Raw genomic sequence first — 26,538 nt, forward strand, 5'->3', positions numbered from 1 at the left:
AAATTTTTTAGCATACCAATTTATATCAATAACTAAACACTGAATGTTTATAAGAAAAAGGTGTGTCCAGTTCAGTGCAATCATAATTCATCTTGACTTTTTAATATTAAAAAAAAAAAACAGCGCTTTAACAGCTGATAAAAAGACATACCAGGTGCAAAGTTTTACAATGGTGCAAAGGATATAAACCTGAACCTGGAGTTTCAGCCATATCTGAACACAGATTAAATGAACAGAAAATAGCAGCACAGTTTAGATAAAAAAATGTACATGATAACAAATCAAATTCCATTCAGAAAAAATAACTTCACATCAATCTAATTAAAAATATAGCGTTCCTGACTGCCAGAAAGTTTCTCCTTTAGTCCATGAAAAGATTGTTGAGTTTATTTCATTTTTTCTGATTTAATTATCAAGTAGTTTCTGACAAGTTAGAATGAACGCAAGAACCAACATTATCATTTAGCCTGATTGGCACTATCAAAACTATACATTGGAGATATACAACAAATAAACCCCTTATAACATTTATTGAGCTTAAAAATGGGACTGAAGTAAACCCTTGGATGTCTGCAGTACTTCACCTCTTTTAGGAAGGAAGCACAACTGCATTTGCAGTTGGCACAGTTCATTCCTAAAAGTTCCATCCTTAAATCTTCGGCTGGGGTGTTCAACCTTTTGACCATTACTCTATATAGAATAAAAAGTTTTGAGAAAGAACCTTATTCTCAAAAAATTGTAAAGGAAGATTCAGCCAACAAAATAATTATTTTCAATATGACAAATAGCCTGTTATAGTGGTTTACGCATTGCATCTATTGTTATAGCCATGCCCCACCCTAGGATGACCAAGCCAATTATCTCCTACTTCCCTGTTGATCCATCAGATCGGAGCAACAAATGGCAGGCAGAGTTCCAGATTGTGCCAGATAGCAGGATGGTGAGACCATGGGTTTCTCCTCAGCCTTCCCTCCAAGAGACTACCCAATATTATTGAGACTAGCTCGAAGGTGTCAATCTGTACATCAAGCCACATATTCTTAGTGTGAAAATTCTATCACTGCAGCAACTGATTTACTTTTCCTACTTATTTCACCATAAGTTATTCATGAAATTACTTCAATAAACATTAAAATAAATATTGCTGCAGATATCACACCGTAATACAGAAACAAACATATGCGCAAGAATCAACACATTGACACAGTTATTTTGGACTAATGTCCCCGGAAAAACCCAATGTGGGAAAACCAGTGCAGCAAGGGAGGATTTTATTATTCAGCAATTTTCTAGTACAACAAGGTGCCAAACTGGCTTACCCACAGATAGACAAATTTTCCAGCACTTCTTCTGAACCCAACATCAGCCCTACTAACCTCTACATCACCTAAAACCCACTGTGTCGGCCTGTTGAGACTGTGCAGCCTCTCTGGCCTTCTGCGTCACTCCTACAGCCTCTGCGTGGATGATGCAGGCCCTGTTAGCTCTATGCAGTCTCTGTTGCCTCTGTGTGGCTTCCTCTGGCCCTGTGTCTGCCTTTTCTGCCTCTGTGTTGATCTCCCGTCTCTCTGTTCTGTACTTGCTGCCTCCTGACTACTCTCCAGACCACTGGTTCAATTTCTCAGCTAACCCCGCTCCAGAAATTGAACTGACTGGTCTCCCTCAGTGTGTTCTCCAAGTGACCCTCAAGCCTCCTCTTATACTTTTCTCGTTGACAAATCAACGATCGAGATTAAGTCCCTAATCAACGGCTAAGATTAGATCTGGCTTGATCCATGACTTTTGGACCATTCTAACACAGTTTTATATTAATACACATTAATATTTTATTTTCCCTAAGTTTAGACTTAGGGACTCCATTAAAAATATTAATTATTTTAATATCTCCCAAACTGTTTAGAATCCACCCAAACCCTTTCTGGGTATTGGAGATCTCATGTGCTTTAGCCTCTCCACCAATTTTCGTGGCTAGAGCACATCCGATGCTACCCCAAATCAACACTTAGAGCATTAGAGAGATTAGCTCCAGATAGGTCTAATGTACAACAACTCCCACCTGTCACACCACCTTCCAAATCCAGAGAAGAAACAAGAGATTCATTTGGAGTTTCCTTCTTTTGACTTCAGAAGATAGGAGTATCCCTCATTCGTACATCCCCCGCCCCCGAATCTAGAAGACTCCAACATCGAGCCAATGACTAGCTGAATTTTTACTTAACTTTTGATGTAAAATTTGCCTCTGTGTGCCAAGTTTTCAACCTACTTTGCCACCTAGAAGCCCCACATGTTACTTAGAGAGGGTACGGCCAGCTTTTGATTGCAATTTCTGAATGATGCTTTCATCTTTTGCAAAAAAAAATATGTGGCATGGCATCTATACATAATTCTGAGCAATTTGAGACCCTCTTGACTTTTTGACATCAAGAATCCATGCAATCAGATCTGTGCATTGCCTGGGGAAATGTGAAATGTTGAGAACTATGAAGCTGCCATGTTGAGAACTGTATGACACATGACCATGTGACAAGCCATAGGTGCGCAAGAAATAGGCTAGATTGGCCCTGCAACTATGAGCACCCCTAGATAATCAAAAGGCTCCCTCATATCATGAGTTCCAATGAAATGCACTCCAAGTCCTCCAATCCTGTTCAAGACAGATGAAGCTCAGAGCAAGGACCAAAAGGATCGGCCATGGCTGACCATAATAGGCCTAGGATACCTTCATACATAACTTCGCGTGGCCTACAAGGCTTTAACTTGCATCCTTTGGACTTATAATGGTGTTATTAAGAACCAAAAATAACCATATGAACCTCTCCTGAAATTAGGGATAACAGAACATTACTCACCTAAGAAATTATAACACAACTAGGCTCTGGTAGGTTGTCAATTGACAAAGAAAAAGTTGAATCCTTGGTTGTTCTTGACAAAAATGGGAAAAATTGATCATCCAGAAACGTCATGAGGTGAATGGAGGAAATCGTCTTGTTTCATTGCAAGAAATAATTGCTAAGCTCAATGAGCTAGTTTCTCAATTTTGTTGTGAAGTTCTCCTTGAAGGATTCTGGAGTCTCTTTATAGGCCATTCTTAATTAGTTAAGAATGAATGCTCTTGGTAGTTTGACTCCATTATTCAATGATGATTATGTGCATGGACCAATTACTCTTCCTGCATAATGGTCAAGGGCTATAATTGAGTGGGCTATCTCCTTCTTGTTGATAGCACTCTTGTTAATGATGATGACACTCTCGTTTACTACTACTTCTATAGTTTCTAGTCAAACTCCTATGGCTCATGTGGACCCTATTGATGACTCATAGGATCTTCCTATTGTATAGGTTTTAGCCCAACTCTCCTCTCTAACAAAATAATATTTTCCTAAGAAAATATAACTAACTAGGGGGTGAATTTGATCAAAAGACCATAAAAGAATGCTTGGATACAATGTTCTAGATGGTTTTAGTGCCACATGCCTCATTCTTCCATCCTTATCTTCATGCAAAGGCAAAATCTATGTGTCATTTGTCCTCCTCGCATGCAAGGCGCTCTACAAGAGATAACAACCTTAATAGAATAATATAATTGCCATGTCAAGTGAGGTTGAACACTATCCCAAATATGTGTATGTATGCCACATGTACAAGTCTCTTCTTGAGGGAACTCTCCATTAAATAATCACTTCCAAACAAAAATATTGCTTGGTCAAATAAGTAGGGCAGACTTGAGTGGTTTGCCATGTGTCAAGCTCCAAGGATGAGGGCATTCTTTTAGATATGCATAAAAATGCCAAGTGTCTTCGTTAGTTAATTCCTATAGAAGCTTTTTTGACCAAGAAACCGACAAAATATCTCTTTTAGCATGTTGATGTTAATATCTCAAACACGTGCTTTTGCAAAGGCTAGGTTTCAAGCATGTAGAAGATGTCCAAAAGCCTCTTTAGGTATTTGCATATGTTGAGCAGGTGACTTTTATGATTTCTTTCCTAAGTTTAACTTAGCAAAAGCACATTAATAAATTAATTAATGGTGTCTATTAAGCTAAGGTTCTTAACGGGAAAAAATAAAAAATAAAAAAATCGTCATTTTAGTGAATTAGATCTGATCTCTACCATTGATCTCAAGCGAGGCTTAGGATCTAATCCTAGCCGTTCCTCACATAGAATATTAGGGTTTGGGATTTGGCTTAATGAAAATTATAAAAGAAGCATAAGGGTGAGGAGGAAGACACATCAAATGCTTGGGAGAGTGATTTTCTCAAGAGAGTAAGATACTAAAGAGAAGAGAAAAGTTTGCAGCAAAGTGATTTCAGAAGAAGGATTTGAGGAGGCCAAACTTGTCGAGAGAAGACGCTGAGACTTGAAGAGGCCAAACTTTGTGAACGATCGAGTTTTCCAATGAGGAATTGCACAAGTGGAAAGTGGCGATTTTCTCTTGTGCGCAAGGGGCTATACAAGTTGAGGAAGAAGAGGTCGAATTTACAAGTGGAGATAAAGTTATTTCTAGGACCAACAATTTCCAATGGTTTGAATTCTTCAGGAGGCAAAAATCTAGGTTCCATTGTATTGTATTTTCCGTGTATTCTCTGAGGGTCATTTTCCCCGTTAGGGGAGCCTTAATTTTCCTCGGTAATAGAAAAGTGAAGGAGAATTTATTGGGCAAATTTCTATTATGTTCTATCACTGATTTTCAATCAAATTTCCGTTGCAATTATTCAAGTTAAATGCCAGTATATATTTTATTCAACAATTTTCAAGAAAATTAATTTGATAGGGTGAATATTATTTTTTGGGTATGAAATAAATTGTTGAGAATATTAAATCGAATCTGGTATTGAAAAAATAAAATGATATCAGAACATAAAATCTGATGAGAGGAAAGATTGACTTGTCATAGGGGTTTACAGCAATGAAAGAGTTTTCCAACTGTTATATTTTGGAAGTTTTAGTATTTGATTTGGAAGTTGTGAGAATGGTTGCAAGAGGGCTGAGGTTTGAAGACCTGTTGGAGGGTGCATCCAACTGCAGTCCTTGTAAGGAGAGGATAGTATTTGTGTTGATGGAGAATGGGATCTAGGAGTTTGCAGATCAACAATTCATCCCTCCTACCAATGCTACACAATTGGCCATCCATAACCAAAAGGTTGTGAAAGCCAAGAGAATCATTCTGGATAAGGTGAAGGATCATGTGAGTCCTCATCTTTCTAGAAGCTACTTCACAAAATGGGAATAATAAAGACATGAACAAAGTTAAGTGCTTTACATTTCACATGTTTCATTACTATGCAGGTCAATGTCCAAACAAGAAGAAGGGCAAGGGTAAGGCACAGGTTGTAGCTTCAACAAGTTCACAAATGAGCAAGTTTGCCACTAGGTTCAAGGAGTTCTCATTGGTGTATTATGTTTCTGGTGCCATAGCCAAGGGTGTGATTCATGGATAGTGGTGCTTCTCATCACATGATGAGATCATGAGATTATTTTCACCAACATTTTTAGAGGGAGACTCAAAGCTACATATGGAGCTTGGTAATTGTGCCAAGTGTGCAGTAGAGAGGGATGGGACTGTCCAGTTTCAACGAGAGTTAGGAAAGCCTTTGGAGGTGACAAAGGTACTATATGTTCCAGGGTTGACTAAGAACCTTCTAGTAGTCTCAGCGATAGAGGACGAGGTGTATAAGGTTTTCTTTTGAGATGGGCAAATACTTGTCAGGAAGATATCTTCTAGTTTGAGCATAGGTCAAGTGACTAGGAGGAGAGAGGGGAACTTGTACATGTTGAAGGGCCAACCTATACATGTTCTAGTTCATGATAGTGATATTTTGTGCAAGTTATGGCACAGGAGGATGGGTCACTTGCACAACAGAGCCTTACCTATATTGAGGGGTGTTGACCACTGGAGTGGCACCTAATGATTACATGAAAACTCCATGCCCAAGGATGATCCAAAGGACACTTGTACCATCAAATATCGTCAGTCAACAGAGTTTTTTAACTCTACTTCCATCTTCTCATCATCTTTCTTGTACCCAGATTCCACACCCCACGGGGAATTGTAATATGTGATACTAGTAATGATGAGTTTTGAGTCTATAACAAGCCTAGGATGTTGGGACTCGATCAGCAAACGAGTACACCTTAGAGTGTTTTTTTATCTAGTTAATTATCCCTTCTTTTTCAGAGGCGAATAATTTTTTGGGTTTTCTCACTCACGTTTTACCCCAAAGTCGAGATGACAGTTTGAAGGTTGAGCCCCTGACACATCTTAGTGTCTAGAGTCGATGTATATTACCATACTAGATCACACAAAGTGGAATTTGGTTAGGTCTAGGTAGTCATTTTTTATTTTTTTAGATTTACCGCAAGTCAAAAATTGCAAATAAAATTGTATTTAAATTGTAATAAGTGTAGTCTAGAGAAGTTGTATGGGGTATGAGTAATCAAAATTACACCTCTCACCTTCAACTTTCTACTATGACACACTTTGAGGGGTTAATAATGTGTTTTGGATGCTCAAAACCCACTTTTCCTAAATTTAGTTGGAAATCTGGCAATTAATTAAGCCAAAAATTAAATAAATGAAGAAAAATAAATATCCACGCATGCTAAATGTTGTGGAAATGAGGTGGAAAATTATGGGGGAGTTAAAGTGAAGTCCCAAGGTGATGTGGACTCCTAAAATCAAAAAAAGGACATGTGCTCAAATAAAATCGAATTTCTGGCATTAAATGAAAAAGCTGCATGGAAATTCGAATTGGTGAAGTTAGTGCACATTTGGGAGGATTTTGGAGAATACTTGGTAGATATTTTTGTGGGAAATTGTCCCCACATGGGTTACCACCCATATACACTTGTCATACGACCATAAAATTCGAATTTGGCACATAAGGGAAGAAGAAAATGATGTCGACTTGCCATAATTCGATTTTTAATTTTTTACACTTGGCATTGGAGATCCATTCAACAAATTCGAATTTCTCTTTGGGATTGTCACCTCATGCCATTTGTCATTGTCATTCTTCATTGGGATTTGCTCCCAACTCTCTATATAATAGAGCGATGGGCTCTCACATTGTAAGAAGATTGTTACTAGCTATTGTGCTTGCAGAAACACTGTTGCCTTGTACACATTTAAAAATATCAACAAAGACTTTGAGGTTTCATTCATGAAGTGTTCCTCCTTTTCGAGTGTGATGAATTGTTGAGCATTGGTATAATTCCTTTTACTCATGCTTTGATCTAATTTTCTTCCATATGCTCTTGTAGATTTGTTAATGTAGAGCTATCTTGCATTGACATTTGATTTAGAAGTATGCTCTAAGTATAGAATGCTCTAGTTGGTATTAAATAAATCTCTAAAGTTTCTTATCATTGTTTATTGCTAAATCTATATGGAACTAATTCTTGATTGAAGTTTTGTAGAGAGAACAATCTTGTTGGGATTACAGAATCAAGCGTGAGGGGAAGTCTTTGGAGAGACCAACCCACTCTTGATACATTCTTAAAGGAGCTCTCATTTGTTCTTTGAACCTTCATAGTCTTATCTTACAAAGTGGTTTTGTAGGGATTTCGGCACATAGCTTGTACACAAGCCAAGAACTTCTAAATTTAAATCTCTTTTAAAAAAACATTGTACTTCATTTCTTTCATTTGCTATCTAAGAGCTTGAAGATGGCTAAGCAAAAACGAGAGTTTACTCTCACTCTTTAGCTTAACCTTTTGTAAATTATAATTGTACATATACATTTTATCTTGCTGATTTTTACATTAATACTTAACTTATTTTGCAGCCATTGTTTGGATTGTTTTCTAACCCTTGTGTGACAGATTTTGAAGAGCAACTTCCCGCAACATCTAACAAGTGTTTGCAGGATCTTTGGCAAGTGTTGGGGGTTCGATTTCCAAGGATGTCGTGAGCCCTTTCGAGGCTTATTTTGGCCAAGTCGAGTTCACTAGAGGGCTGTCCATTTTCCTCTCTAAGTCGTGGGCATTTGGAGGAAACTCACACCTTGTTTCCCTTGCATAAATTTTGTGAGATCTTGTCACTACTTTCTCAAGAAATGAGGTCTAGTGTCCAAGTTTCAAGCAAGTATTGTGAGGACTCTCCTTGAATTATAGTTGAGAACTTTGAAAGGCCCTCTTCTCATTGTAATATTAATAAAAGATCTAACTTGCTTGTGAGAGCTTGGGATTTCTCCCATGGTATCCTATCTCCCCATTTAGAGGGAGGCTTCTCTTGGGTGGATTGACATTTGCATGGTTTAAGCTTTCATACTTCATTCACTTACATGCATGCTTTAATTGGGAATTAACACAACCTCACTATCACATTTCATTAAGTTAAAGTTTGTTACAATTTCATTTGAGCTTTGCATTCTCTATCTCATTGTTGCTTGAAGCTACAAGCTTACACTTTACTTTGGGCAATTCATCCTTTACATGCAAGCATTTTATATTCTTAACAAACTTTGATTCGTTTCCATTTACCTTGGTAAATTGTTTCATGAGCACTTGAATACATGCTTCAATTTTATGCTACATTGTTAGCTTGAACATTGGAGCAATTTATTGTCATTGTCTATTTGAAACAACTTTTACTTTCAAGCAAACTACTTGTATCATTTCAATTCATTGATGAAACACATGCAACACTTGTAAGCTAATTTTATTCCTCCAATTGGAATTCTAATTGCAACTTATGTTGAACACAATTTCATTTTCAAGCATTGCAAATCAATCTCTTTGAAGCATTTGCATGTATCATTATTTTTAATTTGGGGAATTAACACAATTTGCATCTCATCTAGGCATTTTAGTGTAGGAAGGCCCCATGCCTCATTAAAATTTTACCTCCAACATAAGTTGGTTGAAGTAGACATCTTAGGGATCCTCTACTCCTCTATTGACTCCTCACTGTGACATCCACATCATTGGGCGAGGGTGAGATCTGAGGATTGAAGAGTTAAATTGTAATCTTGTTGTAAAGCTAATTAATAAAATTAACCAAGAACACTTTCCATTACATTTATTTTACTTGTCTCTTGATGGTTTGAGTTTTCATATGCAAAGTCTATTCCAAAAGCAAGTATTATAATCATTTCAAACAAGTGTTTCATTTTCATGTTTCAAGTCCAATTGCATATTGATGTCTTGGTTTAGCACTTCCTTTCTTTTACATTTCCAAGTTAATTACTAATTCTTGGGTTTTGGCAAAATATGTTTCACATGTTTTGATTTATAAAGTTGATTATATCAAAAGCATTTTGTATCTTACATATCTTGTGCTAATAATTCTTATTTACATTTCAGGGTTACTTTGTTTTCTCTTTTGAAAGCATTGCATTTTACTTTGAGCAAATATATCTTTAAATTGTTGAGCAAATTCCTTATAAGGCACTGTTTTTATGGTTTTTAATCATATTAATGATTGGCATTGTTATTTCAAGTTGCTCACTTCATATTTGCTCATAAATCCTTAAAAGTAATCCATTTTCACTATAACACTCTCCTAGAATCTCACATCTTTTAACTTAACTTTTCATTTGGGACCACCCCCTTTAGCTAACCTAGGAGATAACTCAAACGGAGAGAATCAAGATTAGTGTGACAGCCCCTTCTCTGAGTTCCCTGCCACCAACCACACCTTGTGGGGTTGAAGGCTTTTCTCACTAACTTGTAGGTAGGTGTAGGCGGCAGGGTCAACAAGGGGTATCGTCACTGGTCTTCCAGAGTTCAATGTAGAGCAGTAGGGTGTGTACAACGATTGTGCACTTGGAAAATAAGCCAAAAAAAACTTTCCTAACAGTGACAGCAGTTCCAAAGGCATATTGGATTTGGTACATTCAAATGTGTGGAGTCTTATGTCACTGTCATCTTTGAGTGGATACAACTATTATGTGACATCCACTAATCACTTCTCTAGGAGAACATGGATCTAATTCATGATATTAGGGGTTTAAAGCTCTTGTGGAGAACCAGACAAGGGGGAAGGTCAAAGTTCTAAGGTCAAACAATGCAGGTCAAGTATATGCGTAATGACTTCAAGAATTTCTGCAAGGAGGTAGGAATCAAGGAGTTGAAAGTGCCTTACAACCCTCCGCAAAATGGGGTTGCAAAGAGGAAGAAGAGGGCAATCATCAGAGCTAGCGAGGTTATGATACATGATCAGGATTTTCTTATGTTTCTATGGGAAAGATCTTGAAACACGACAGTGTAGATTCAAAATAGAAGTCCTCACAAGGTCTTGCGGGGCAAGACTCCTGAGGAAGCATTCACAAGGTTGAACCTGAAGGTGGGGCATTTTTGTAGCTTTGGGTGCCCCATATATATTTGTGTACCTTCAAAGAAGAGGACGAAGTTGGAGCCCTCAGTACAAAAGGGAATCTTTGTGGGATACAATCCTTTGTAGGGGAAGAATGTGGTGAACAAGGATGCCAGGTTTGAAGAGAGTTGAGCCTTTAGGCAATCAAATGAACCCTTTCCAGCAATGGAAAAGGATAGGGAGCAAGAGACTCTTAAGGATGAGGAAAGACCAACAACACCAGCCGCAAGGACTAAGTCTTTAGATCAAGAGGAGGAGTTAAAAGCTCCTTCTAGTTTTGTCAAAAGGAGAACAAGATGCTTTCAGCAGACCATGAGAGATGCACAGGAGCATGTGGAGGCTCCTAAGAGCACTTTCAAGTAGAGCTGGCCACTAAGACAGTTTCCTAGCTATATGATGCTCATGAGTGACATCATTGACTCGGAGCCTAACAATTATGATGAGGCAACAGGCCAACAAATTTGGAGGGATGCCAGGGCGAAGGAGTATGCCTCCATCATGAAGAACAATGTGTGCAATATTTTGTCGAGGCCAAAAGGGAAACCAATGGTTAGCTTGAAGTGGATCTATAAGATCAAGCATGCTGCAAATGGCAGTATTTAGAAGCATAAAGCTAGGTCTGTGGTGAGATGATTGTCCCAGAAGAAGGGAGTGGACTACGAGGTGACATTTGCTCCAGTTGCCAGGTATACTTCTATCAAGGCTATTATATCAATTATTTTAGAGATGGGGTGGAGGATAATCTTCTTCAATGGGGTAATTGAGGAGGAGGTGTACATTGTGTTAGAAAATAAAAAAGGCAGAAAGATTTTCTTTATATAGATAATTACTTGTGATTCTTTTATCTTTATGTTCTTCTTTTATCTTTTTGTTCATCAAGCAATTACCAAAACAATAGCACAAAGATCATAGACACCAGATATAGGCGGACAACCAGGGCAAAACCTGTTGAAATTTCTAAGTCTGACAATCAGAAATCCCAACTACATTATCTTGTTTATTATCTCCTACTTGTTCTTTCTATTAACAAGTTATTTATAAATATAAATACCGAAATAAACACAATTGTAGCCTTAACACATATATAGATCAGCAACTGAAATAACTGAGACAATCACACGAGGGACACCGTTATTTTTGCACAATCGTCCCCGGAAAAACCCAATGCGTGAAAACCAGTGCAGCAGATATGAAGGTTTTATTATTATGCAGTTTTCTGAATACAACTAGGGTGCCAGAGATGGCTCACCCTTCAGAGAATTTCCTTTGTAGAAGTACCTCTATTCGGAGATAGATATTCTAGTTTATCAACAACCAGATGATTGATCCCACAGCAACTTAGACAGTTCCTTAGCTGGACAGCAAAAGCTACTCCAAGCTTCTATCTGGAACTGCATCACCCTCTACGGCTCTGCATCTACCTCTCATCTCTCAGTCTACCCCACGAAAACAACACAACGTAGCTCTTTCTGCGCAGCTTCAGCTCTGCTAGCCTTTATGTCAATTTCTCGGCCTCCTGCATCACCAACGCTGGCCCTCCAAACCTCTGCGTCAGCTATGGATGCCTCTGCATCAGCCCAGGCTGCCTCTGCGCTGTCTCTCCGACACTTTCTCTGCCTCTCTGCTATGTATTCTCGGCCTTCTGCTAAACTGTCTCTTGCTGCAACAGATCACTAACTTGATTTCTCAGCAAACCCTGCCCCAAAAAATCTCATTCTTGATCAACTTGGTGTGTCTCCAACTGACCCTCAAGCCTCCTTTTATACTTTTCCTGTTGACGATTCAACAAGCGAGATTAAGTCCCTAATCAACAGCGAAGATTAAATTTGGCTTGATCCTCGTCATTTAGAACTTTCTCACTCGTTTTATATTAATACACATTAATATTTTAATTTTCCTAAGTTTATACTTAGGAACCCCATTAAAAATATTTATTATTTTAATATCTCTCCATCCAGGTGGAATTTCCCCAAACAATTTCTAGGTCTTGGAGATCTTATGTGCCTTAGCCTCTCCACTAATTTAGCACATCTAATGCTACCACAAATCAACACTCCCTCTTAGCGAGGAATGTGCTCTAATAATGCTTCACCATTTAAACATCAGACATATCTTCCGCATCAGTGCCTGTGTCAATGCTTGGCCTGCTACCTCACATCCCTGCAGTGCTGCTCTCTCTACCACTGCCCATGACACTGCCATTGCCACTGCTACATCTGTATTGCACCTCCCTCTCAACATGTTGCCCATGCCGCACCTAACATTGCCACTGCTAACTGTTGCACTGCAACTCAGTTACCAAAAAGTAAGTAACTATCTTCTCCCAAATACTGACATCCCAGTCAGTGTAGAAGCCTCGTGATGCTGACGCTGCCTCTACTGCTATCCTGTGCTCCTCTGTTGCCACTGTGTTGCTGCATACACCTCTATGCCTCTCACACCACTGCAACCTCCACTGCGCTACCTCATATTACTGCACCCAAGCACTGCCTTACTCTCCACTACACATTGCTCCACCAAACCCCCATCATCCTACTACTGTCGTTAAGGGCTCCCATAGCCAGATGTGATCCATGAGTTTGGGCACCTCAAGGATCCTGCCCCTAGTATGTAGTCCTTCGGACTACAACTCGATGTCTCCCCACCTCTTCTCTTGAGATGCATGAGCACTCGTGGCACAATTGTCATCAGTCTCGACCTCTTTCTCCGTCTTAGCTGGAACTGCCTTTGAATCGGAAGCCTCTCCCTTGTTTTTCTTCTTGGGACACTGGGATGCATAATGTCCCGAACAACGGAAGCACTTAACCTTGGAGATGTCCTTCTTCTTCCTCTTCCCTTGCTGTCCCACAGATGCTAGAGCCGCATCCTCCTCCTCCTCTTTCTTGACTCGAGCTCCCTTACCACTACTCCCCACCTTGGTCATCCTCCTGATCTCTTCTTGTCGAAGAGCTGCCCACATCTCCTCCCAACCGAGAAGAGTAGCCCTACCCAAAATACTTTGGACAAATGTCTCCCACTCCTCGGAGACTGCATTCAAGGCAGTCCTGACCATAAACTTTGGATCTGATGTAGACCCCACGGAAGTAAGTTGGTCGCGAATCTCCTGCAACCTGAGAAGGAATGGATCTATCTACTCTCCCTTCTGCATCTAATATGATCTCAGTTGATTCTCCAATAGCATCTTCCTCTGCACAGAAGAGCCCTGGTATAAGGTGGTAAGGGTGTCCCACATCTCCTTTGTTGTGTTCTTCTCAGTAATATGTGGTATGACATGATCTTTGACCCCATCTAGGATCATGCACTTTGCCCTTGCCATTGCGTCCTCATATTTCTTGTTCTCAACTAGGTCAACTGGGATTGCCACGGTTTTCAAGGAAAAGTCTTTGATGCGATGTCGGTCCAGGATTACCAGGATCCTGGCCTTCCAAATGACAAAGTTGGAAGCTCCGTCCAACCTGTCCTGATCCCTTAGTCCATTCACTGCCATTTCAGCTCCTCTTCTGGACTCCCTCTAAGTCTCGACTCCCCTCCTGGAAATCTCCCTCTAAGTCCTGATTTCCCTTCTGGAAATCCTCTGGCCAACTGTCGAACCGCTCCTCTCCAATCCTCCTTGCAACTACAACTTGAATCTGGATTCGTTGGCTAGAAATCCGTCGAGGTAGGCACTCCCTCTACCTTGGTCCTGCCTCCTTAGACATTGTTTTGCTTCGACAGAAACAGCGTCCCACCAGCGCCTCAAATCATAATCTGCCCACAACTCCCCAAGCCTTAGCAACTAAATAAACTAAGCCCTTCAAGCTCTGCGCAATCCCGGCAAAGGCTAAATTTGCTCCTCCTGGCCACAGCGTCGATCCTTCCTGGCTGATAAAGATGACCAGACATTGTGTAGGTCTGATATGCCCCTCTCTGCCTCTGTGCTAACCCTCCTCCTGGCTCGAAACGCTGACGCAGGCTCTGCGTCACTTCTTCTCTAGTTACTTCTGCTCTAGAATAGCGTTGTCTCTCGCGACAGCTGCTACTGCTGCAAATTTCAGATTTTTGTTGATGCCTTCAGTCCTCCTGTGATCTACAACACTCTGATACCATGTTGAAATTTCTAAGTCTGACACATCAGAAATCCCTACTGCATTATTTGGTTTATTATCTCCTACTTGCTCTTTCCATTAACAAGTTATTTATAAATATAAATACCGAAATAAACACAAATGCAACCTTAACACATATACAAATCAGCTACTGAAATAACTAAGACAATCACACAAGGGACACCGTTAGTTTTGGACAATCGTCCCCGGAAAAACCCAATGCGGGAAAACCGGTGCTATAGATATGAGGCTTTTATTATTATGCAATTTTCTAAATACAACTAGGGTGCCAGAGATGGCTCAGCCTTCAGAGAATTTCCTTGGCATAAGTACCTCTCTTCGGAGACAGATATTTCAACTTATCTGCAACCGGATGATTGATCCCACAGCAACTTAGACAGTTCCTTAGCTGGACAGCGAAAGCTACTCCAAGCTTCTCTCTGGAACTACGTCACCCTCTACGACTCTGCGTCTGCCTCTCAACTCTAAGTCAGCCCCATGAAAACACGACAACACAACTCTTTCTACCCAGTGTCAGCTCTGCTAGCCTCTACGTCTGCTAACGTCAGCTCTGCATCAATTTCTCGACCTCCTGCGTCACCAGCGTTGGCCCTCCAAACCTCTGCGTCATCTCTCGTTGCCTCTGCGTCAGCCCAGGTTGCCTTTGCGTTGTCTCTTCGGCACTTTCTCTATTTCTCTGCTATGTATTCTCAACCTTCTGCTAAAGTTCCCCTCGCTGCAACAGATCACTAACTCGATTTCTTAGCAAACTCTACCCAAGAAAATCGAATTCTTGATCAACTTGGTGTGTCTCCAACTAACCCTCAAGCCTCCTCTTATACTTTTCCTGTTGACGATTCAACGGCCGAGATTAAGTCTCTAATCAACGGCTAAGATTAGATTTGGCTTGATCCTCGTCATTTAGAACTTTCTCACCCATTTTATATTAATACACATTAATATTTTAATTTTCCTTAGTTTATACTCAGGAACCCCATTAAAAATATTAATTATTTTAATAACTCTCCATCCGGGTGGAATTTCCCCAAACGATTTATGGGTCTTGGAGATCTTATGTGCCTTAGCCTCTCCACCAATTTTCATGACTAGAGCACATCCGAAGCTACCACAAATCAACAAAACCCTGTCTAGGGGAAAACCCAATCAACAATTCTTCCTTCAATAGTTTCACAAGATAATCCAAGACTCTTGACCTAGACAAAGACTTCCTCCACACCAAGTCAACCCTTTCTTTCTTCTGCAAATGACAATCCTCGAGCAGCAACTTCGACCTAGCAGCAACAACTTGTTGTAGCAGCTTTGACCTAGCAACTGGTAGCAGCAGCAGTAGCAAAAAACAAGAAAGACTTCGATCTGCTAGAGGAGACCCCGAGAGAGAGAGAGATAGATAGCCCAAAATTTCGTTTTTCCCTTTTTCTTCCTCTTTTTCCAACTTTGCACTTATTTTCTCTTCCTTCCTTCCTTCGCACTTTTCTAGCTCTTTCTTCTGGATATCAAACTTGCTTGAGAAAGTGAATTGCTCCAAATGAATTCGAACTGCTCCAATATATAGGCTTCTGGTGAGGTCGAATTACCCAGTTTGAGGCTGACTTGATCTCCTTGAGGCCGACTTGGTGTAGAGGTGACATATAGTATATTTGACTTAATATTAATTCTTTTTACATGATTCAAAAGCCCAAGAAGGGTCTCTTTAAATGCACAATGACTCTAATGAGTCAAAATAAATCCTAAAAGTCCTTAATGGGGACTTTGACCTAAAAACATGATGACCCAAGCATGACACCCATGCTTTAATAAGTCATAATAATAATCGTAATAAAATTATTTTTCATAAGTACATTTCAATGTGACTCAAATACAATTATTAAAAACGAACCTAGTTACATTTTTCAACACTCCCTCTTGACTAGGGAGGTATTCATAGTAACAAGTACAAGGAAGATCTCAGAACATATGAACTATGAAGAGTTTAGGCACTCATGGTGCCACAGACTAGATTCCTGACCAAGTCAATCTATCCAGGTGGGACTAAGATGGACTAAAGCCTTCAGCCTCTCTACATACCATCAGGCTTACTTGCTAACCATCAACCCAGGGATCTAAGTGCGTATCCGAGGTCAAAGCTCTATGACCAACGCCACCCTCCCTACTTCGGGATCCAAACATCCTCTCAAGCAATGTGTGTCACACACAAAGCCTCAACACTCCCGATTATTCCAATCGGTAGCAAGTCCTTGATAAAAAATCTCTCGTGTAACCAACATGCTTATCAAACCTCTTAAGAGATGTACCTATACAAACAGAACCCCGATCAGTAACAAACTTTCACATGTACATATGTAAATACAAACCTCTGGGGTCTTTCAGACAACTAGATGTTGCTTCTCAATTTATCATAGTAGGAATTTCAAACGAATCTTGACAAAATATTTCTTAATCATACATCTTCCTTTCCTACTTCACATGTAGCAACATATTCTACAATTAGATCCTGCTTTCCTTATCTCAGCAGCCCCTCAAAATGCATTCTCCAATTTCTTCTTTCAAGGTGTCCATCATGACTATGATATGCCCTCCCTCTCAACTAGGGAGATTCCTTTCATCCAAGCTCCCTCTTAACTTAGGGAGCTCAACTTCTTTTCTTCGACATCAAAGAATCTTTCATGGCTTCCATCCTTCTTATCAGAGTTATCATGACCATCATCATTCATATAACTTTCTTCATCGTGCTTATCATATCAACTTTACTTACGAACATCTTCATCATCTTAAAGATTATGTATTTGCACAGCTTAGATAGCAATGACAACCAAATCTATAATAGCATGAAGTTAACTATATCAGAATAATAATGGAAACATTAGACATTAGACATCAAATACCTAAACTTAGTGAGGTTCACACACAACAAGAAACACATACTTTTATACGTCAACTACATGCTAGGGTTTTGTCATAAACCCTAGATTTCATCATCCAAACTTGAGTACCTCAATCAAGATAACGACCTTCATTATATCTAGGGCTTCAATATTTCTTCCAGAGGCATGACATACCTTACTACAATATATTGCAAACAAATGTATTTAACACCTTTAGCACTCATATGTTAGACTTCCACTAGGATTTAGTGCAAGATCCTAGATTTCATAAATGAGTCATCAAACCCAATCACAACTCAATTTCAGATTTCAACAATTTTTCATAGATCGCAGATTATCACACTTGTCATCATATATTAGAGAATTGAACTTCTACTAAGGTTTAGTTACAAAACCCTAGAATTCACAAACATTATCATCCTAGAGAATCAAACTTCGACTAGGGCTTAGTTCCAAACCCCAGGACTTATTATCATCAACAATTAGGTCAACACATATATCTAGGATTCCATCATCATGCACAAGCATATCATAACATGTGTTAGTCAAACCCAATGACACAATTATCAATATATTAGACATATAACAAACTTAATCAGACTAGGGTTTCAATCGGACAAACATATATACCTAGGATTTCATTTCTACGACATTATATGGGTCTTGCTTATACACCCTACCAAACCCTAATGATCTAGAGTTTTAATACACAGCAAACCCTAATTTATCAATACTTCAAACGTTTGGAATTTCATACATCACCATTCAACCCCAACAAGTTACGATTTTCATAAACTTATCAAAACCTCAAACATGATATCATTAAAGCATCAAACATTTTCTTTAGATTTCATCAATAACCCTAAGTAGGCTAGGGTTTCACACATTATCATCGACATACCCTTAAGTTAGGGTTTCTACAAAGAACCTTTCTAGGGTTCCACAAAAATAATCAAAGATATGAGGAGGGTAGATTTATCTAATGATGAATCACCCAATCAAGAATCTTTATGATTCAAGAGAGCTAGACACAATAATGTTAATAATGTAGAATAGTTTATCAAGAATAAATATCATGAAGAGAGCAGAATCTTATAGTCTAAGTCATACCTATTGTTACTTAAAAAAACCTTGTAACTCCAATGATTTGTCTTTGTGAGGTCTTCTTCCATAATCCTTCAGTCTTCAGCAATTTTTTCCTAAACAAGGAAAATATGAAGAGAAATGTGATTAGTATTTGATGCAAGCAAAAATAGATGAGTAAAGAAAACTAAAAATGAAAAGGTAATATGATACTTATCTTTAGTGAGGGCTCCCTCCGAGCTTTAAGGATACCTATAACCTTATAAAAACAAATCAAAAATGTTTTTCCAAAATATGTTAAACCTACAAATACTAGAAATCAAAAATGAAATTACTAAAGCTTGGAGCAAAGGACTTAGTAGTGTAAGTCTCTTATATCTAATTCTCCGACTTTATTCTTCTTTGGAGATCCTTCTTCAGCGTAATTAGCTTGGTCCCTGTTTCTTTCTTGTTCTTCGGATTGTTAGGACAATCACTTTTATAGTGACCCATTTTATGACATTGATAGCATTCTATTTTGGACATGTCTACCTTCCTTCTTGGCCCTTTTGACTTCTTGAAGTTTCCTTTCTTGTGATAAGCAGAGTATGCATTTGAAACTTTCTCTTCTTCATTGTTGGACACTAATGAGATTCTCATCTCTTCTTGGCTGCAGGCATTCCATAATTGTTCAAATGATGGAGTTTCTTTCCAGTTGTTGAGTCTTGAAGCAAAAGCACTCCATGTAGGTGGCAATCCCAATAATGCAGTAATCACTAGCTCTTTTTCCGGTACAATCTCATCTATGGCTTGAAGGTCATCTCTAATTCTAGCTATCCTTACAAAGAAGGAAGCCACAGTGTCATCTTTTGTCATTTTTGTGGTCCTTAGTTCATTCTTAAGACTTGCTACTTGACCGATGTTCTTGATAGTGAACAATTTTGATAAGGCTTCATACATTTCTTGAGCATGGTCTATGTTGGAAATGTATGGGACAAGATTGTCCTTTATACCTTCTACCATAAGTGTCATAGCCAATATTTCTAACTCTTTAAACTTCACTTTATCTGCATCACTAGATTCTTCAAAAGGTTTCTTCACTTTTCCTTTAACCAAATCCAAGACTTTGTTCTTTTCAAGAATGAGATCAATTATTTTCTTCCATGCCCTGTAATTTGATGCTCCTTCTAATTTGTTCTCTCCCTTTATTGTGTTAGACATTGTCCTTGAAGGTAGTAAGCTTCTTTCCTTATAATATTTCCTTATATGATCCCTTGCTCAATCATTTTGAGGTTTCTTAGACTCCTTTCAGTAGATCCTCAAACTGCGTTTTTCCTTCTTCACCTTAACTCTGATACCATGTTAGAAAATCATAAAGGTAGAAAGATTTTATTTATATAGATAATTACTTGTGATTCGTTTATCTTTATGTTCTTCTTTTATCTTTTAGTTCATCAAGCAATTACCAAAACAATAGCACAAAGATCATAGACACCAGATATAGGCGGACAGCCAGGGCAAAACCCCTATCTAGGGGAAAACCCAGTCAACAATTCTTCCTTCAATAGTTTTACGAGATAATCCAAGACTCTTGACCTAGACAAAGACTTCCTCCACACCAAGTCTACCCTTTCTTCCTTCTGCATATGGCAATCCTCCAGCAACAACTTCGACCTAGCAACAGCAACTTGCAGTAGCAGCTTCGACCCAGCAACTGGTAGCAACAGCATCAGCAGAAAACAAGAAAGACTTTGATCTCCTAGAGGAATCCACGAGAGAGAGAGATAGATAGCCCAAAATTTCGATTTTCCCTTTTTCTTCCTCTTTTTCCAAGTTTGCACTTCTTTTCCGTTCCTTCCTTCCTTCGCACTTTTCCAGCTCTTTCTTCTGGATATCGAACTTGCTTGAGAAAGTGAATTGCTCCAATACATAGGCTTCTAAGTTCTGGTAGGTCGAATTACCTAGTTTGAGGCCGACTTGATCTCCTCGAGGTTAACTTGGTGTCAAGGTGACATATAGTCTATTTGACTTAATATTAATTATTTTTACATGATTCAAAAGCCCAAGAAGGGTCTCTTTAAATGGACAATGACTCTAATGACTCAGAATAAATCCTAGAAGTCCTCAATGGGGACTTTGACCTAAAACATGATGACCCAAGCATAAAACCCATGCTTTAATAAGTCATAATTATAATAATAAAATTATTTTTCATAAGTACATTTCATTGTGACTCAAATACAATTATGAAGACAGAACCTAGTTACATTTTTCAACACATTGACCAATCATGGGTTTTTGATGTGCATGGGAGAGATTCTCATGTATGCAGGTTAAAGAAGGCACTACACAGATGTTGATTTGGGGTAGCAACGGATGTGCTCTAGCCATGAAAATTGGTGGAGAGGCTAAAGCACATGAGATCTCCAAGACCCAAAAATTGTTTGGCAAGATTCTAACCGGTTTAGGAGATATTAAAATAATTAATATTTTAAATGGAGTTCCTAAGTCTAAACTTAGGAAAAATAAAATATTAATGGGTATTAATATAAAACTAGGTTAGAATGTTCTAAAGGATAAGGATCAAGCCAAATCTAATCATAGTCGTTGATTAGAGATTTAATCTCGGCCGTTGAAGGACCAACGAGAAAAGTATAAGAGGAGGCTTGAGAATACACCAGAGTGATCAGTCATTCATTTTGCTAGAGCAAGGTTGCTAAGCAAAGTTGAATCAGTGATCAGCAACGAGGGGCAATGAGTACGAGGCAGAGACAATACTAGGAGACCAGCGCAAAAGTAGAGAGAGCGAGAGCAGCAGCCAGTCCAGGCTACGTAGAGCCCAGCAGAGACAGCGCAAAGTCAGAAGGACTGTGTCATCCACGCAGAGGCTGCTCGAGTGATGCAGAGGGTCCCAGAGGTTGCGTAGTGCCTCAGAGGGCTGATGCAGAGGGCCTTGGGATTGACGCAGGTCAGCAGGAGGCTGACGCAAAGGCTAGAAGGGCTAGCGCTAAGCTTCAATTGTGCCGGACAGGGTTTCATGGGACAGGTTTTCTGAATACCTGTTTCCAAATATAAAGGTATTGCTGTCGTGTATTTTTCTCTGTCAGGTGAGCCAGTTAGGCACCCAGTTGTACTCAGATAGACTGCATAATAATATAAACCTCAGAATAGCAACACCGGTTTTCCCGCATTGGGTTTTTCCGGGGGCATTTGTCCAAAAATAACGGTGTCACTTGTGTGCTTGATTTATTTCAGTTGTTGATCTGTAGATGTTGTGATTGTATTGTGTTTATTTCGGTATTTAATGTATTAAATAACTTGTTCGAATTTAAACAAGTAGAAGAAATAAACCAACAGAATACAGATTAATTTTCTAATGGGTAGACTTAGAAAATTCAACAACATACTCAAGCAGACACCTAGAGCATGGTACTCGAGGATTGATGGGTATCTACTAGGCATGGGATTCACCAAGAGAGATTCAGATCCCACCTTATATGATCTGATAATAAGATCTTAGACGATTATTAAGGTATTACAGACTCATGTGCATGGATTTGCCTATATTACTTAGTGCAATGGATCGATAAGATTGCAAATAACATAGACAATGAAGCAGTTAAAGAAACATAATAGACAACACACATAAACACAGCAAGTTTAATATGGAGTTCACCCAAAACTCTTGGGCTACGTCTCCTAGTCCAGCCTTCAGTGGTGACCTCTCTAGTATGTCTTCCAGAGCAGAGTTTTACAAAGTATGAGCTCAAATTGAGTCTCAACACAACAGATACAACAACAAGAGTTTTGCTTGAACCCCTCAAGCCTCTCTGAGTACACAGACTCTTTCTATCACTCTCTGTCTCAGTCTTTGCTTTGTCTCAACACTGCTTGTCCCTGTCTTCTATCAGTCTGTGGCTTTAAAGCTAATTGGCCTTGTCTATTCGTTTCCTCTTCTGGGCTTTCTGGCTTCCCGACCTCTGTCCGCTCAAATCCCCCTCTGAGCGTTGGCAATCATCGCTAAACGCCTTCAGGGATGGTGGCCACCTGTTCTGTAATGGAATGGACCATCGATGCCTTTGAAATCCCAAAAATGGTCGTTCTCTATTTACACAGAGAACTACACGTAAAACTGTGACAATCTGCCAATCTGTCGTTTATCGGATTTGAAATATTATAAATTCCGCTCTATACTCCTATCGAGTCCGCCTTTATATCACTTACCGCATCTCCACCGTTGATCTGAGTGATCTTGATCCAACGGTTGAGATTCATTTCGGGCGGCTCATGCGTACGAGGGTTAATCGCCCGAAAAGGGTGCTTTTCTCTCTCCGACGCCTAGCCACGTGGCAGCCAGTGTATGGGCTTGGGCGGAGCCCAGCGAAAATCACTTACCGCCTACGGCCCACCCAAAATCCTACTTGTTTCGGATCTCAAAACATATACACCTGCATGTATAAACCCTTTTGGGTCTGGTTTCATCGCTTTATTCACATTTCTTTTGTTTTTCGTTTATTTAACGAAAATGCGATTTGCATTAAAAAAAACCTTTTACCAAACTTGAAATATTATCAAATTTCACCCATAATCCTATTGGGTCCGTTTTCATCGCATCGGCGCTTGTTCTTTGTATTTCGTTTATTTAACGAAATGCGAAATACAAAGGAAAACCCTGTTTTCCAGAACTCAAAATATATATGTTTTCATTTATAATTCCGTCGGGTCTAGTTGTCGCAGTTGCATGTATCAGCCCCGCTCCTTTGTGTTGCTCTTATGCGATATTACGATGCGACTTGTCACAATCACATATCGCATAAGCCCCCGGACCATTGTAAGCACTCCGTTGTAATCTGCTGATGCGATATGGCGGGTTAACCTCGGCCGTCGATCTGCACACTTGATCGACGGTCTTTGTTGACCTTGCTGATCGCTATTGGAACATTTATATGGCCGCCTTCGATAAGCTCCCCTTGCCTTCACCGATTGCGATATGCCAATCAGATCTGGACTGTTGATTGGCCAGATCCGACGGCCCCTATGCAAAGTTGTTTTAAGCTTCCGATAGGCCTTATTTCACTGTTTTCTTCATGTTTTTGCCTCCCGATAGTGTAATCCGCCTTTTTAAAAGGTTCTTCTTAGGCGATAGTTTTGAATGTTTGAAGACTTAGAGGGTGTTTTGGATCCATTTTGGATCATTATATTAAACACTTGTTGGCAATAATCCACTCATCTTGGTGTTGTATGTTGATGACCTCTTTCTCACAAGGTCTGAGAAGCTCAAAGATATGCAAGCGAGATCTTGCTATAGAGTTTGAGATAAAGGACATTGGCACGATGCACTACTTTTGGAGGTTGGAGGTGTGGCAACAAAGAGGTGATATTTTCCTAGGACAAGGAAAATAGGAAGTTGATATTTTGAGGAGATTTGGGATGGTGGATTAGAGGCCTATGATCACCAATCTGATGAAGCTTAATGCTTTACAGTCAAGTTTGTGGATCCCACTTTGTACAAGCAGTACACTAGGCTAGATATATGCTTTGTTGTGAATACCCTTCGCCAATATATGATGAAGTCGAGGATGGTGCATTGGGTGGCATCGAAGCATGTGCTCAGGTATTTGCTAGGTACAGTGGAGTATGAGATGAGATACGTCAAGAGTGATGGAGTGTAGTTGCAGGTTATACAAACTCAGATTGGGCTAGGAGTACAATGGATAAGAAAAGCACCTCAAATTGTTGTTTCAATTTGGGATCAACGATGATTTCATGGTTTAGCGGGAAGCAGAGTTTAGTGACGCTTAGTTCAATAGAGGTCGAGTACATGGGAGTAAGTTTGGCAAGTTGTAAGGCGTTTTGCAAGATGCCCACAAGGCTATTTGGTCTAGAGTTGGATCCCACTATGATTCACTGTGATAATCGGAGTTGCATCAAACTCTCAAAGAATCCAAAGTTTCATGACATGTCCAAACATATAAAGATCAAGTACCCTCTTCATCAAAGACAGGGTCTTGAGGGGAACAATGAAGGTCCAATATATCTCCACATATGAGCAGATTGCAACTATTCTCACCAAGCCCCTAGTAAAGAGGAATTGCGTCTTCTATAGAGAGAAGTTAGGGGTGGTGCAAAATACCTTCCTAGCTAGGAGGGAGTGTTGATGTCAATAGCTCGATTAGGTGCTTCTGCATAGGCTAGGCATCAAACATGCAAAACATGCCCAAAAGCCTCTTTAAGTTCTTGCTTATGTTGAGCAAGTGATTTTTATGATTTCTTTCCCAAGTTTAACTTTGGAAAAGCACATTAATTAAGTAATGTTGGCTATTAAGCTAAGGTTTATAATGAAAAATGAATTTAATACATTTTAGTGATCTAATATCTATAATTGATCTCAAGTGAGGCGTAGGATTTAATCCTAGCCACTCCTCACTTTGGAGATTAGGGTTAGGGATTTGGCTTAATGAAAATTATAAAACAAGCCTAAGGGAGAGGAGGAAGACACTTGAATGCTTGAGAGTGATTTTTTCAAGAGTGAGAAACTCGAGTCTAAAGAGAAGAGAAATGTGTGTGGTGAGGTGATTTTAGGAGAAGGATTCGCGAAGGTCAAGTTTGTGGAGAGAGGAGGCCAAGACTTGGAGAGGCCAAAATTTGTGAAGGGTCGAGTTTTTCAACACAAGATTTGCACAAGAGGAAAGAGACGATTTTCTCTAGTGCGTGAGACGCCATACAAGTTGAGGTAGAGGAGATCAAATTTACAAGTGTAGGCCAAGTTATTTCTAGGGCCAAGAATTTATAGGGGATTGTATTACCACAAAATCTAGTAGACCTAGTGCAAAGCCTCACTAGGCAGTTCCAAACCTCATGGAAACAATAAATCGACCACCACGATCACCTCAACAACCTTTCTCTAGCCATTTAGTAGTAATTGAACCAAAATGGAGGTTTTCATATATAGAAATCACCTAAATATATTTAATAAGAAGGGTTCAAGGTGATGGATGAGGTTTAATGATTGGGATAGGGTATTGGTGGATCCTGGAGGGATATGATAATCTCTATCAAAGTACAAGCACTCCATCCCTAGATCACTTTGGCAATTAGAGGGGTGTTATGAGTTAGGGTTTGATATATTTTCAAAGATAGGGCATGCAATGACATATAAAAACTAGAAGAAATAGCTTGATGATGATAAATCAATAAAGGATCAAGACTCAATTTGATATGCAAGGTTTAGGGTTTGTAATGGAGTTGTTTATGGCTGAAACATGCATAAAACAGCAATAAAATGATGATGTCAACTCTAGGAATAAGGTTTTAGAATGTAATAAATGCTAGATTTTGTTTTTTATGAATTATGTAATGCAATTTCTATTAAAAGGGCAATAATACATCAAGTAAAATTACCTTTTAGCAATATAGAAACCGTAGCCATATCCCTGGATATCTACAATTTAAAGAGAGGGAATAGAGAGATGATCATCTAAATGAGCAATGGACCTTATGTTAAAATTGGCAACTAGGGCCAAACTCCATGTGGGTCATCTTATTAATGGCAGCTGATATTTTTCTCGGATCCCTCTCAGTCAGAGGTGCAAGATTGATCTAAAGATAATCCAATTCTGATAAGTATTCATGGAGATATGAATTTATTTGTGTTATGGGACAATTCGTCAAGGTCGACCAACAACCAAATACCCCACGTGCTCAACGTTTTAGTATAAATAGAGGTGCCTTGAAAATCATTTTGACTCACTCACAGCTCTCTTGTGATCTCTTTCTCTCCATTCATTTGGGTTTTAATGGAAGGAAGAATCCCTATGAGAAATGATCTAGGAGGTTTTCCCTAGCCCTAGACAAAGAGATCTATACGCTGCCCTCATCTACATTCATGGAGAAGAATCTTCGCTGCCCAAAAAGGAGGCTCTTATATTGCATCAAGGATAGGATTCAACACTGGTATAGAGAATCCCTAACAGCCCTAACGTTGTCCTAAAGAAACCCTCAAACACAGCAAGAAGAGAACCTTGATTGATCTTAATACGATGTCATAATTGGAAGAACTGTGTGGGAAACACAGGGCTAAGAGATGCCCTAATTGTTGTTCTCTCAAGATCAAGGCACAGTCATAAAGAACTAACGTTGTCCCTAACACAGTCATGAAGGAAGAATGCCCTAGC

The 26,538-nt window shown here is 39.3% G+C and overlaps 1 protein-coding gene across 3 annotated transcripts in view; it reads right to left on the bottom strand.

Annotated features, from left to right (window-relative positions):
* Nucleotides 1-26,538, bottom strand: part of LOC149260503 (phosphoglycerate mutase-like protein 1) — a 219,917-nt gene that overhangs the window by 147,465 nt on the left and 45,914 nt on the right. For all 3 annotated transcript variants that reach the window (XM_089420780.1, XM_089420776.1, XM_089420782.1), the window contains exon 2: nucleotides 152-213. In XM_089420780.1, coding sequence (XP_089276906.1) covers nucleotides 152-213 — 62 coding nt within the window. The remainder of the gene's footprint in view (nucleotides 1-151; nucleotides 214-26,538) is intronic.

The sequence above is a fragment of the Pinus tabuliformis genome, chromosome 6 (assembly GCF_031772625.1).
Source record: "Pinus tabuliformis cultivar Carrire ecotype Pingquan chromosome 6, CPIR1, whole genome shotgun sequence".
Taxonomy (NCBI): domain Eukaryota; kingdom Viridiplantae; phylum Streptophyta; class Pinopsida; order Pinales; family Pinaceae; genus Pinus; species Pinus tabuliformis.